This window comes from Mus pahari, chromosome 4, assembly GCF_900095145.1.
Source record: "Mus pahari chromosome 4, PAHARI_EIJ_v1.1, whole genome shotgun sequence".
NCBI lineage: Eukaryota > Metazoa > Chordata > Mammalia > Rodentia > Muridae > Mus > Mus pahari.
In genome coordinates, this window is record NC_034593.1 from 115,432,899 (window position 1) to 115,448,670 (window position 15,772).

Sequence of the window (15,772 nt, forward strand, 5' to 3'; positions counted from 1 at the left end):
GTTGCCTCAAGCTTCCTGGCTGCTAGGGTTACAAGTGTGCACTTGTAATTTCCGGCTACTTTAAAAATAAATTTTAATTAAGTAAATGAGGCTGGTCATTATGAAGTCTTCTGTATCTAGATCCCTTGGGTCTAGGCAAAATTCCACTTCTGCTCCACACCAGAGCTCTGTAGGGCATTCTCTTTGGCTTCCGTGTACTAGTAGGTGCAGAGCCATGGTGAGCATCACAGACAATCTTGATTGACAGCACTTACATTCCACTGTTTGCTTGCACTGGGTTTCACAGAGCTGGTTCGCAATTACGATGCTCTATAGCACCGGTTGTGCTAGCATTTGGTACCTGACAAGAAAGCAGGCTTCCATCCCCTCCATCCCAGTAGCCCATCTTCTCTTCCAAGCCACATCAGAACAAACGCTATTGATTCGTGTGATTAGTTTGCTAGCTGAGGAATTCCAGTGTTTGGAGCCAGAGTCAAAAAGCTCTGTTTGATCTCTACAATAAATATACTTACTAGGTAGTTTAATTAATAACTTTTTATCTTACTGAAACTTATCACACTGCCTTCCTTCTTTATGGAATTATAGACAACACTAAAATGGATACAGGAAAGAAAACAAGTCATGTTTATATTTTTATGTTTGGGGCATAAAATTTCATGATAATAGGCAGACATTATGTCAAGTATATTTAGTCTTAGTAGTTACACTAAGCAAAGTCATGTACCAAGAAATTGAACTGTGGGGCTGGAGAGATGGCTCAGCTGTTAAGAGCACGGACTGCTCTTCCAGAGGTTCTGAGTTCAATTCCCAGCACCCACATGGTGGCTCACAACCATCCGTAATGGTATCTGATGCCCTCTTCTGGTGTGTCTGAAGACAGCTACAGTGTACTCATAAATAAAATAAATCTAAAAGAAAGAAAGATGGTGCAATGGTTAAGAGCACTGGCTTTAAAAAAAAAAAAAAAAGAAAGAAAGAAAAAGAAATTAAACTGTAAAATCTCAGCCACGAAATACCCACTTACTGCCTCTGGTTCTGTCTCTAACTGACGCAGGTAAAGGCAGGTGTGACTAGGCCGATATTAATGTCGTGTGTGCCTGTGTGCATCCCTCCAAACTTCTCTCTGTGGGAGTGTTAAAGGAGTAGAATTTTGTTTGAGATCTCTTCGGCAGAAATGAATGACTCATAAAGCAAGCCTGTATTCAGCACATTAGAGGTTTGACTTATCTGTTTACCAAAATGGACTATGCTTGAAGGAGCCCCAGCGTGGGTTTCCCAGTTTTCAAAAATGGTATCACTTTGGAAAATTCATCAAAAAAAAAAAAGAGAGAGAGAGAAATCATTTGAACGAAAAGCATTTTCTGTTTTCAGCCCCTCGTGTGTCATATCCGTGCTTCCTAATCAAGAATACAGAGATCCACACAATAACCAATTAAACAGAAGCATGTCTAGCTCACTCGCTTCAGATGCTTAAACTATTTTCCTGTTTTTAAATAGTTCCCCAATGATTTGCCATTTTTCCTGTGTTTTAACCTGAGTGAGCTGGCAGAGCCACCAAGAGCTTCTCTCTGGTGCCACTGGCAGCATAGTGGGAAAATGACACTGGGATGCTTCGTTTTAAGCATTGTGACCATATAACGTGTTTTATCATAATAAAAATTATATTGAGTCAGCATGGTAGTACACACATGTAACTGGGCCAGCCTAAGGTACACACCTGTAACTGTGCCCTCTGGGTGGTCACACAAGTAACCGAGCCAGTGTGGTGGTACATGTCAGTAATTGAGCCACCGGTAACTGTGGTGGTGCACAGCTGTAATTGAGCCAGCGTGCTAATACACAGCTGTAACCTAACCAGCATGGTGGTATAACACTGAATCCCAGCACTGGAAAGGCCGATGGAGGAGGATCATCAGCTCAAAGCCCGCCTAGGTTATACAGTGAGACTCTGTCTGAAAACATTGACTCTATCTGCAAGAGTCACATGATAAAGATTTATGATAAACCCAGCATGTCTTCCTGGTGGTGCTGATACACATCCTCTCAGAACTAGATAGTTTGTAAAGTTCTTTAACTGAAAAGACTGTGAGAATGATGCTGATCATATCTGGCTTATTGAGAAGATGCTAAACATTTGTGTCTGGATTACAAACAGTATCTGTTAATCACTCAAATCTGGCCTCGAATATATATTATCCAAGTGTCCGTTGCGGAAAGGGAACACATCTAGAACCACACAGACTGTTATAGATCTTGGAACCTGAGTGATTTTAGCCCATGTAATCAATACAATCTTAGTCTGTGGATGGTCTAATGAGTGTTCCACTCGTTAGACTAAAGTAAGAATCTTACCTCTCGATTTCCCGCATATTTAATGCATATACCCTTCATCTCTGCACACATTAAAAAAAAACTGAGTATGAAATTTTAAAGTTGTGTTGTACTATGCTAATAAAATCAATAATATTTTATCTCCTGCTAATCAAATTTTATCCATTTGACATTCCCACCCCATTGATGACATAGATAACTCGGCTAGTTTGATTTTTTTTTTTCCTTTGTAGATTTGACCCAGCAGAAATAGAAATAAAATACAAGCAGGGAGAGAGTCAAGGCACCGAGCACAGAGCACGGCAGCCAGGGTGGAGCCCGAGGCTCTCAGGAGGTCTGTGAGTTCTGCCTGAGCATCAAGGGCTCCTTGATCCATCAGCTTTGGTACCCAAATCTATGGTTTGAAGATGCCCCCAGATCCAAGGTTAACAGTTCGTTCTAGTTTGATGGCACAAGTGGCAATGACCTTTGCTTTGGAAAGAAGTAATCAATCAACTAACTCATCAAAACTCTGTTTACTTTGTCAGATTCTGATATCTTCTTTGGTTGCCGGTTTGTCCTGCTGGTGGTGATGACAATAGTTTCTTCATGCTTGCACAGCAAGCACTCTACCGACTGAGCTCCCAACCCAGGCCCTGCTTCCCCTGAATTCTCTATAATACATAGGTTAACAACGAAGGATTGGGGTCCCAGATCCAATATAGAAAACTCATCATAGAATAAACACTTTTCTCAAAAAAAAAAAAAAAGTCCTATTCTTTTTCCCATTTGTTAAAAAAAAAAGTAGTGATCTTTACCAATATTTTAAAATTTATCTTTCTTTTTCACAACAAAGAATGAGTTTCAGTGAAGACTGTGAATGTCTTTAACCCCAAACAACAGAAAAAATACAAAATAAAAGTATACTGTCTCTAGTCACAAAAACTGCATTTAAATACAATTGCAGTGACCTAGAGATGCCACATCTAATCATATTTAGTGGAGACACTAGAGAGTTCCAATTTGATGCGTTGGTTAGAGACACTTAAATCAATCAAGACGAACAAATCTAATTCTATCATTATTAGCAATGATGTATGTATACTTCAGGAGAAAATAATGATATAAAATGCACAATTTGTCAAATATAGGTACCCGAAGTTCAACTAGATTATTAATGGGTGGAATGAAAGGCCCATGTGCCATTGCTTCAGGAAAGGGCCAGAGGATTACATCTAATTTGTAGGCAAAAACACAAACAGGTATCTCTACTTTTACATGAATTTGTTGGGTATATCATGCAAACAAAAATATGTATATCAATGACTATGTCAATGCTAACTCCCAAATACGCCCCCCAAAATTAGTCTTTGATATTTTCTTCCAGTTCTTACATGATAAATAGGCCATGAAAACAAGATACCCAAAGCCTATAAATGTAACACCTGGAACACATGATTTCCCATCGAACATTTTAAAATATTCCCATTTTCTTTGCTACCGATGTCTATACAACTAGCTAAGACGTCAAACACCACTAATCAGAGATTCTAAGGTGAAACTCGGGGACATACACCTACACAGAGAGAAGGGCACAAACCAGAACTGAGAGACTTCTCCTCTGCGAAGGGAATCATAGAATGAAAGGGTAAACCTCCCCCGGTCAGCAGGCCAGCCTTCTACAGCCATTCCCCCCCTCAAGAAGTTATGAAAAAAATATCCTGCAGGTATGAGACAGTCACTCCCAAAGCTACCACAAAACTCTCCACTGTCCTGCTGGGATGCTCTTCAGCTCCAACCCAACGCTCACACTGGACCCTCACTGGTACTTCAAGGAGATCAAACAGTATTATTATATGCTTGTGCAGATAATATCAATCATAGCACAAGACAGAGTAATATCTACCTGCCCCTGAAATAGCCCAAGTGGAACCGTGTTTTCTTATTAAGCAACAATAATAAACTCATCGAGAACAATGTTAACAAAGCAATGTCTACAAAGTTCAGAAGTTTATTCTAGTTAAATTCTCATCATTCAAAGAGCATAAACGCTTTGGAGTGAAGTTATTTCCTAAACATTTTTTTAAACATGTCCTCAGATGTGGCACCTGCCCAGATTTTTACAAGGAAATTTTTCAGCAAAACTGGAAGTTCGTTAAAGTGTTACTTTTATAAGAAAACAGGTCATCTCTCCTCTTCTGTGTCCCCCTACATCTCCAAGTATTTAGTTATTCATCTTGTGTGAAGGGACAGCACATGATTCATGACGTCTGAAACACGGCTGGTGTTTTACACGGTTGCAAACGCTGTGATGTCACATAGCTAGCCTAATAGTGTGTAATGTATATATTTTCTCTGTAATGCGATTGGAATGCTTCCCATTATATTATGAAGATTAATCCTAGATAATAGAATTGTTTTTAAAAAAGTAACAGAACTCCAAACATTGAATGTGATGCAGCAGACTAAGGACTTTTGCCCTCTGTTACCCCTCTGTATAATTCTGTACAGTAATTTCCCTGTTTTCCTCTATTATTGTTTATCAAAAACCAATTTCTATGTATTTCTTTTTCCTGGAAAATTCTCCACATGCATGCAGTCTAATTTAATTATCCAGAATCAAACACTCTTGTCAGCAAGCTCAAAGCAGGGAGTGTTATAAGTACTGCTGAAGACAATGTGGCCCCAGAAAATAAACCATAAGAACAAAAATGGGAGCTGAGTGCAGAATGAATCCCAGCGTGACCCTTCTAACTATCGGAATCAATCGGCTTCCCCAACTCTTCATTTTCCAGAAATGGCTCTGAAGAAAAAAATGACATCTCTTTTCATTCCCACAAAATACTAATATGATACTGGTAATAACTGCTTAGACACGGGGGGGGGGATCAGTCTACTTGCTTTCTTCATAATTTAAAACGATTAATGCAATGCCTTTACATCTGAGTCGCAAGATTTTTAAACAAAGTAGTAATCAGCTACATTCTAGCCCCTGTGCCTTTTGATAAGATTTCTTCAAAATAGCATTAAAATACCAAAAGTACCTTTTGCAACATGGTTGTCATTTGAAATAGCAGTTCTTCATGTCCCTGATCAGTTACTTACCTAAAGGGAAAAGAGAGAGAAAGAGAGACAGAAAGCATTAAGTGTTTGTAATCAGAATGTCACTAACAGCAGTTAGATTTGAACTAAAAGTCAGTTCGTAGTGCACACTGGTACAGTTCTTTCTAATGTAAAAGAATAAAACAAATATTATTTCAGGTGCTCAAAATAGACAAAACATAATATAAAATAGCATATAGTATGCAAGGGACATAGATCTCAGATCATATGAGGATTTCCATAATGCAAAGGTGTTTGAGGGGATTACAAACAGTAGGAATATTTGTGTTCACTCATACAAATGGTTTTATTGGTTCAAGTTTAGTGTAGCAAGCAATATGGAGCCATGCACTTTGACTGACATTTTGATCAAAATGCACTCAAAAATATCTTAATATAGCTTGTAGAAAAACTGTTAGATAGGCAGCTCAGTTACTGCCACGCCCTTGGCCCATTTTACAGTGTAGTACAAAAACTGAAAATCTGTTGTTGTAACACTCTAAAAAGTGAACTTTAGAACGATCAACATCTCTTATTCCACTATATAAGTCCAACACTGCCTTCTCTCATTCACGTTCTTTCTGTGTTCATTCATAAACACCACACACAAGCTTGCACACAGCAGGCTGTCAATATACCATTCCACATTCCACATACCTCCATGTCACTTTATTATTTGCATGCGGGTATTGTGTGGCCTATGGTTCATAGGGGTGGTGCATGCACACACATGTGTGTGCACGAGCCCTTGCAGGCTCGTGTGGTAGCCAGAACAGAACACTAGGTGCCCTCCTCTACTCTTCTCTTGTCTTAGCAGCTTGAGACAAGTCTCCATTTTGGTCAGGCTTGCTGCCAGTGAGCTTTGGGTAGGTACCTCATTCTTTTCATTCTTTGAGAATTCCACAAATACACACCATGAGATATGGTCATATGTGCCACCCATCCCAGGTGCCCCCTCTAAGTCTCCCTTAAATCTTCCAACACCTTCCCTCTTAACATCACATCTTTTTTTTTTTTTAATTTAATTTTCTTTTCTTTTATTCTTGATAATCCAGTTAGTGCTGCACATGTGTACATGGTCTGGAGGCCATGTGCTAGAGCACAGGAAATCTTATCATGACCTGGCACCCAGTGCTGAGCTATAAGCACCGACAGCCATGTGTGAGATGGCTGTGTGTTGAGATTCAGACTCGGGTCCTCCTGCTTACAGGGCAACCACCCTTACTTACTGAGCAGTTCCTGCAACCCATGCATCTCATTTTAGTGTACATAAATCTGTATATTAAGCACTACAGAAGAATTTCTTTAGCCATTATCTTCCTAATGATCATTTAGATCACTGGTTCTCAATCTTCCTAATGAAAAATAATATAGTTCCTCATGATGCAGTGACCCTCCCAGCCCCAACCATATAATTACTTTCATTGCTACGTCTTAACTGTAATCTTGCTGCTATTTAGAATTGTAATGTAGGGGGCTAGTGGGATGGCTCAGTGGTTAAGAGCAGGGACTACTCTTCCAAAGGCCCTGAATTCAATTCCCAGCAACCACATGGTGGCTCACAAGCATCTGTAATGGGATCTGCTACCCTCTTCTAGTGTGTCAGAAGACAGCAACAATGTACTCATCATATATATAAAATAAATAAATAAAAATTTTTAAAAAAAAAAAAGAAAAGAAATACAAGGGTAAATAAGTATTTTTAAAAAGAGTTGTAATGTAAATATCTGGATTTTACAATGTCTTAGGTAACCCCTGTGAAAGCGTTATTTGAAACTCCCAGGGGGTTGCGACCCACAAGTTGAGAAACACTGATTTATATGCCAGTTTAAGTATGTTCTGCTGTCTGGCCAAATATATGTCATTATTCTTTTTTTAATTTTTAAAGCTTTGTTTTCTATGTATGGGTGCTTTGTCTGCATGTACGTCCACCCACCCCATTTTTTATTTGACTCTTCCTTTTCTGCTTTCCAAAACATCATCTATAACCCATCCCGAGACTCTTCTGTACACCTTATTAAGTATCTAACTCATTTTCAATTGCCAACACACTCTCTCTCATTATTCTTATTACAGAAACCAATACATTAGACTCTGCCTCTTGACTTTGGGTTTATTTTCTTTAGAAAGTTCATAGATTCTTCCATATTTTGTCATTTTATTGATTCATTAATTTTAAAACAATTTTTTTAAGTGCAGAAATTCTTCGTGGGGTTTCTCCATGTAAGTTAGCATAATTAGGCAGGCAGATTAGGAAATGAAATGTTGTTCTTCTGATCATTCTGATGCTGCTGGGAGCTCAGAGGAGCTCAGATATCTCACTGAGGACAATACAAAAGCAAGCTTGGATTTCAGTGTGAGCATCCACTTGGAAATTGTGCAGCCTGGCACATTATATTCAAATGTTTTACAGGAGCTTGTATTTTTCAACTTCAGTGCTTTTTTTGGACAGAATTTCAAAGAAAACTCACCACACAGTATCATTTGACTTCGGAGAAAGCTATTTCAAAAGTGTTTGCCTTATGAGAGAAAAGGGACAAAGACTGTGGGCTGAGGTTTACCAGGAAGAGCCTGGCACTGGGGTATAATTGGCCTGGCTTCAGGACCTGGCATGGCCACTGGCTAACTATGGACTTTGTACAAATTGCTGAGCTCTGAGCCTCCAGTGTCTCCATGAAATGAGACTACTTAAAGAATTACAGATAGTAAGTATGATATGCCTGGCATAAATTTGGCATGAGTTATGTATTATTAGATGGTTAGATTGATTGACAACAGTTTGTGTCTAGACTTAGCCCAAAGTCTTTCACATACATCAACTACTTTAACCTCACCATGATCATGTGAAATGGCACATGTCTAGTTGACAGGGAGCAATTCTAGTTTCTACCTAGTATACCACACTTAGAATGAAGGGTCAAAATGATAGCCACTTCTCCAATTCTAAGTCAGTGTTCTCACATGGTTACTTCTTATCTCCCATCTCCATCCCTTTCCCCAGTAAGATTCAGCCTTTCACATTAAGATACTCTTGTCATTCAATGTGTCTAGAAAAGACTCTTTTTAAAATTTACTTTTAGATCGAGTGAACAACATCTGTCTTGATTAGTGTTTTACTCCTGTGAACAGACACGTTGACTAAGGCAACTCTTATAAAGGACAACATTTAATTGGGGCTGGCTGACAGGTTCAAAGAGTCAGTCCATTATCATCAAGATGGGAGCATGGCAACTTCCAGGCAGACACTGCACAGTCCATTATCATCAAGGTGGGAGCATGGCAACTTCCAGGCAGACACTGCACAGGAGGAACTGAGAGTCCTCAATCTTTATCCAAAGGAAGCCAAGAACAGACTAGCTTCCAGGCAGCTAGGACAATGACACACTTTCTTTAACAAGACCACACCTACTCTAACAAGACCTCACCACCTAATAGTGCCACTTCCTGGGCTAAGCACAACATATATTATCTTAAAACTGTCTTTGGAAACCACGTATCTGAGTATCTTTCCAATATAATTTCATTCATCATACACCCAGACAAAAGCTCTTTCTATACATGCAAACAGCTAATCCTATTTTTATTTTCCTGTGCCCTTGATTCATCTCAAAGCACTTCTTTCTGACAAAAGAAACCGTAGTGCAAACTGGTTGCTTCCTGGTTCGCACCCGAGCACACAACCTTCGTGTCTGTGCAGTTTTCCTCCTCTGACCTGTCGTTGTACTATGATGCTGACCCTACAGACATCATCACATGAGTTCCCTGCCCACTGGGTTCCATTGGGTTTGCTCAGTGGAATGACTAGACAGCATATTCCCAAATGGAAGAGGAGAGAGCTAAAGATATTCATTCATCTGTCCCCTCCTGCTCTCACATGACTCTGACAATAGCATCGGCTCTCATTACAGCTTCTATCAGATGGTCCCCCATCCATTCTCAGTGGCACACTTTCCTTTACTGTGGCCCTCCATGTCTTACCTAGGAGAGATGATGGTTGTCCTACGGTAATGTACCACACACCTCATGGGTTTCTATAATTTGACTGACTTCTGTGTTTATTGAAGTTTCTTCAGCAATAGTAGCTGAGTATGTCTATCTACTCAGAAATGGGGGTGGAGGAGTGCACAAAGATACTCCTTAACTCCTTGTTAAGTTACCAACCTTAACAAGAGATCCCAGAATTGTTCTATTACATTCATATAATTATTGTCTTTAAAATAATATACATTTGGAACTGGCTTCTATCACTCTTGAAGACATAGACCAAGCCAATATACAAACATACCTCATTTTTTCAAATATCTGATCAGCATTCCAGAAAATATGCATTCGTCATGCCTATTTAATCACAGAAAAGAAATACTTCCCATAGCACAACATCCAAAAGTTTGTTTTAAATTTTCTTTAATGTATTATCTTCAGAGAACTCATAAATCTTACATGAAAGACTCTCAAGCAATGAGGCTTACTTTTAGACTCAAGCTAAATCCATTCAAAAGCTTTTGCTGAACTAGCTAGCTGAGGAGTATGAAGTTGGAAAGCCATCTTCACCTGGTGTCCAGTGGTGTAAACTAAGAACTGAGAGACACATGTGGTCAGCACTGCTTCTTCTTTTACTCTGATGTTTGCGGTGGCTTTGGTGAGATTGGCCCCATAAGTTCATATCTTGGAGTAGATGGCTGCCAATTAATAGACATGTTTGGAAAGGATTAGGAGGTGTGGCATTGCTGGAGTGTATCACTGGGCTTGGGCTTTGAGGTTTCAAAAGACTGGTGCAGTTCCCAGTGTGCCTTCTTTCTGCTTCGTGGTCTCTAATGCTTTAAACCCGTAGCCCCAATTAAATGTTATTTTTTACAAGTTGCCTTGGTAATGGCATTTTATCACAGCAATACAAAAGCGACTAAGACAATGGATTTAGTAATTCTTTGAGAGCTTCACACGTGCATACAATGCATTTTGATCCTATTCACTTCACACTCCTCCCCTTCTTTTTTTTAATGGCTCCCATTTACAGTACATCAGAAGCTATAGCATACATATGATACATATTATGTATAGTCTTCCCAGTATGCCTCAGGAATTGCTATTTCTTTTTACAAGAGAAAACCAAACATCACAACTTGCCCAAACAATGTAAGTAGAAAAGTCAGAATCTATCGATCTCAAAAGTCTGTTCTTTTTCCCATTATATTTTTCTGTCTCCTTTAAAAAGATTTAGTTTACTTGATAACAAGTGATCTCAGATTCTGCTAACTATTCATCCTATTATATTACATCATAGTTTTATGAGATGTAATTTAGCCTATAGTATAATTATGATTAAACCACTAAATTATTTTTTATTTATTCTTTTTTTTTTTACAGTTTAGACTTTATCCCCCTTCTAGTCTACCCTTCAACTGTTCCACATCCTACACCTCCTCCCCCCACCCCACCCCTGTCTCCAAGAGGATGTCCCCATCCCCCCACCCAACCAGATCTCTCCCTGGGGCCCAAGGTCTCTAAATTATTATAGTATTTCCACTTGATTTTCTCTTAAAGAATGTTAGAACTTTACCATGATAATTATCGAAAAAAATGAAGAAGTCAAAACTACAACAAGGTGAAGATGCTCCTATAGTGTAAAGTCTTCAGGTCAATGTCCTGGAGCCTGGAGCACCAGAATCACGATAGGGCTTCCTAGTAAACATCCCAGAGGACAAGAGAAAGCCCATGAGGCTTCAACCCTACATAAAGAACCACAGGCAACAAGGGATGCTGAGAGTGGGAGAAACACCAACTAACTATCCAACTCCAAGTGATCAGCTCTGGAAACATATACACACGTAACATTATACAGACTAAGCAGAGTATATTTAGGAATACAAATGTATATGCATATATGCATGTAATAACAATTAATGGAAAAGAGTCATGAAGTTTAAAGAAACCAAGAAATGGTATATGTGAAGGTTTGGAGAGAGGAAAAAGGAGGGAAAACTATGTAATTATATTATAATCTCAAAAATAAAATTTAAAAATTTTTACATCACTGGTTTTTAAGTCCCATAATATGTTCTTGAAGATTTTCTGGGCTCTCCAAGGTGATTCTTCTGTACATACAATGAATCATGAGAATAATTCTTATTCCAGGGGTCTCTAAACCTGCAAGATTATCAATAATATCATCTAGGAACTTAGACATATGAGTTCTTGGGCCCAACTCTGTCTCTTGAATTAGAAATTCTCAAACGGAATCCTGTGCTCCGTGTTTTAATGAGCAATCAAACAAAATTCTGGAACATTCCACAAAGCACTTTCCTAATTCTTTGTCCTATTCACTTTCACATAGACCATCAAGAGCTGTCATGGAGTCAAGGCCTGGTCACACTCCAGTTTCCATGGGTTTTCTCTGAGCACCCACAAGCATGCCCACCATTTATCTTTCTTGGTCTGTTTTATCTAAATTAAGATCACAGTTTCAACAGATGTAATGTCCACATTCACAAAGCCTCGCCAGGAGCCATCAAAGCTACAAACAAGTATTCAGATACTTCAATCACAACCAGTTATATATCTCCCAGAATTGTGTGTGTGACCATGAATTTCAGATGGCTATTCTAACATTATAAAATCTTTCCATAGTTCACTTCATGTGTGGTCAATAACCCTCTGTGTGTTCTAGTACCAATTTAGGAAATGTAATACTTAGGCATTCACAAAAAGTTTCCATGGGAGGGGGAGGTAATGACAGCAAAAAAAATATGGTCTCTAAGGACCAAAAGAATAAAACAAGATCACAAAAAAAAAAAAAAAAACTTGCTCAATTAAAGTCCCAGGCATACTGGTAATGACATCGCATCACAGAATATTAATTGTGGACCACATTATTCTTTGGGCTCTTGTATCAGTGAAGTGCTAACAGGGCCGGATCCCACATCTCACACAATAGCCCAGAACACAAGAGGGAAGTCAACACTGTATGCTTCGTGCTGAGCAAAGCATTCCGTCTGACATTTAGAACTGTTGAACTACTTTTAATTTTAGCCCCAGTTTCCAGAGACTGACAAAGACGCAGAGCCACTGCTTGAAGCCCTTGCCTCTGGCTCCATTGAGCCACTCTGCAGAGCCTTTGAGGACTCTGTGGCCACCGACAGAATGTGCATTATTCCTTCTGCAGCTGAAAGACTTGGTCCTGGCCTTTCATGCAGGTTCGCTCTTCTCTGAGAGAGGCGACTCAGCAGTTGAAGTGCTCCCCTCTCCGCTGTGAGGCTGTAGCTCTCTCTGTGTTAATGATGGCTTACATTTAGCTCCACTTAAAGAGCTTCCTTCGCCTCCTTCAGATTCACTATTCAACCCGGTTCTCCAGGCCTCTCACTGGGAATTAGGATTCCATAGTAAACAATTTCATGGCTCTTCATTTTTAGTCTTTCTCACCAGAGGTTTTGCTGTGAATTTGGCAAAGACGAGCCACTGAAAGCTGCTTGCCATTGATGAAATAGGAACTAGACAAACCTTTTCGCCATCAGCATCAGTTTTTTCAGTATCTCCTCTCAACTCTTAGCAAAACGAAAACAACAATTAAAAATAACATAAAAACAAAACAAAACAAAAAAAAACAAATGAAAAAGCCCAGCTCCCATGAACAATGAAGACTCACTGTTTTAATCTAGCTTTCCCTGTCCCCGTTATTCTTAGCAGCAACCTAAATAGCAGTTGCCTAAATAGCAACAATTGCTGACCCTCCTTCCCATGGGCTTCCATTCATACCTTATACTTGTCCAGACACAACTGTTAAAAAACCACATCTAGCCAGGTGTGGTGGCACATGCCTTTAATCCCAGCACTCGGGAGGCAGAGGCAGGCGGATTTCTGAGTTCGAGGCCAGCCTGGTCTACAAAGCAAGTACCAGGACAGCCAGGGCTAAACAGAGAAACCCTGTCTCGAAAAACCAAAAAAACAAAACAAAACAAAACAAAACAAAACAAAACAAAACAAACAAAAAAAAAAACCCACATCTAAAAGCTAAGGCTACAACTCAATGGGTAAGTGCTTGCACAGTAGGTTCACAACCCCTGGGTCAACAACAACAGAAACCTCATATCAGACCAAGTAGATGAATATTTAGATGACTTTTAGGGAGCTAAAAGTAACATCTTAGCTCCCTCCCTTCCTTGATTCCCATCAAAAAGACATACAGTATTAATAATGTATAGGCTTTCTTTGTGTTTTGAGATAGAAATTGTACAATTAAATAAAAATATAGTTATTAACAATAATATGTAGAGAAATTTTAATCCAACAACATGGCTGCTCTGGCAAGGGATCATATCCATAGATATAATTCAGTCAGAGTACAAACATGCCCCTGGATTACAGTATGACCTGGCTGGAATACAGATGCACATTTAGCACATACCTTTAATCCATAAAAATGAAGGTAAGCTTAGTTTATAAAAGGAAGCAGCCATGTTTGAAAGTGATGTCTGATTGAGGGGCAGACAAAGTGATGAATAAGAGAAAGATTTGACAAAAGGAATCAAATATAGGATACTACCAACTCACAGAAGAAGAGCAGAGGAAGAGAGGCTACTTAAGAGCAGTGGGAGAAAGAAAAGGTATGGAGGTGTAGAGGGTAGTGTGTGTGTGTGTGTGTGTGTGTGTGTGTGTGTGTTATAATTTTACAGAGACAAGATATAGAAAGAACAAGCTAGGCACAGGCAAAGACAGAATGAGCCAGAGAATGAGAAGGAACCAGAAGACCAGAACATATTAACAAAGTTAGTTTGAGGCCAAGCAGAGCAATTCAGTGAGAATATGAGAGAAGCCAGATTGAATCAGTCAGCTTGAAAGATGAGACTGTACAGAGGCTAGAAGTTCCAGGCCTAGGCCTAGGGATAGTTAGAAAAGAGAAGGAAACACTCTGGGTTCAGCCCAAGATGTTTATTCACACAGCTTGAATACAGCTCTTATTTCATCACTTCAGCTGAGGAAATAAAAGCAACATTTATAATAATAACCTATAACTTATATATTCCTAGTACTACCAAAATTACATTGACTATATTACATAGTACCTTAAATGTTTTTTAAAACAATACATGAAACCTATCCTATGATCCACATTCTGTTGACAAGGAAAGTGAATCTATAAGAATACATACCAAAGACCACATTGCTATCAAAAGCAAATGCAAAGCAAAACTCAAGCCCCAGTTTCCCTGCCCGGTGATGTCTGGTTTTGCTAGTGTTTTTCCAATCAATCTAATGCAGCCACATGAGCTGTCAGTAGGCCAAGCATCTAAGGGCTTGGTGCTAGGTAAGATGAATTTTTAAGGCAGTTCAGAGGAGAAAATAGAATGGCAGAGAAGTCTTGGAGGACCCAAAGAAAATGAAGCATTCTCATTGCCAAGGTAAGCCAATGTGTAAACAGCCAAGGAATAAACCATTCCTGTTAAACACTGTTAACAGAAGGATAACATGGGAAAATATCACAGCTGGAGCTAGGACCTATAGATCTTAGATTAAAATTATTATTAATAATAACTTAGACAGATATAACCTGCTCAGTTTGAGCATTACTGAGAGATAACCACTGGTGCCCAAGATATTTAAGAAAAGAAATGACACAGTCAGAGGGCACTTCGAGGATATTCATTTCATGAGTGAACAGACTCACAAGGAGAGAAAGTGATGACAATGTGGAAGGAGAAAGCTAGTGCTGTCCTAACAAGCTGTGTTAGTTTGTGTCTCTGTCACTGTAACACTATGATCAAAAACAACCTGGTTTAAAGAAAAGGTTTATTTCATCTTATCATCAAGGGATGCTAAGGCAGGAAGAGAAGCAGAGCTCATGAAGGAATGCTCCTTCCTGCCCTGCTGTCCATAGTTTTCTCAGACTCAGTCATCATCGCTTTCTTATATCACCCAGGACCACAGGGGTAGCACTGTGGTCAGGCCCTCCCATATCAACCTTTATTCAAGAAAATGCCTGCTCAGATCTGTAGAGGCCAGTGAATGGAGATATTTTCTCAAATGAGGTTCTCTCTTCCCAGGTGACCCATTTGTTGTCAAGTTGACAGAAAAACTAACCAGCACACAAGCCAAGCACACCAAGATGAGAAACACAGCCTCTGGCTCCTGAAGATTAAACGTGGTCAGTTAAGCCTGAGCTTAGAGCCGACTTTGTTTTCCCAGGTCAGGGTCAGAGCTGGTGTCAGCAGCAGTACGCACTGAGCTGTGAGCTCCACCGAGCAGGGGATGCTGGCTTAACTTGGATCCCTGTGTCTAGCAGAGTGGCTGCTGTGACCTTGGCACTCGAGCATATTTACTGAATAAAGCAATAAAGGACTAAGTCAAAGTGACCAAGGGAAAAAAAACA

The 15,772-nt window shown here is 39.5% G+C and overlaps 1 protein-coding gene across 12 annotated transcripts in view; it reads right to left on the minus strand.

The window, feature by feature from the left end:
- Window positions 1–15,772, minus strand: part of Ank2 (ankyrin 2) — a 569,474-nt gene that overhangs the window by 400,444 nt on the left and 153,258 nt on the right. Inside the window, exon 2 of one of the 12 annotated variants that reach the window (XM_021195386.1) lies at window positions 5,355–5,415. The exons of the other annotated variants lie outside the window; for them this stretch is intronic. Within the exon in view, the coding sequence (XP_021051045.1) occupies window positions 5,355–5,375 (21 nt within the window). The 5' untranslated portion in view covers window positions 5,376–5,415. The remainder of the gene's footprint in view (window positions 1–5,354; window positions 5,416–15,772) is intronic. 12 annotated transcript variants of the gene reach the window in all.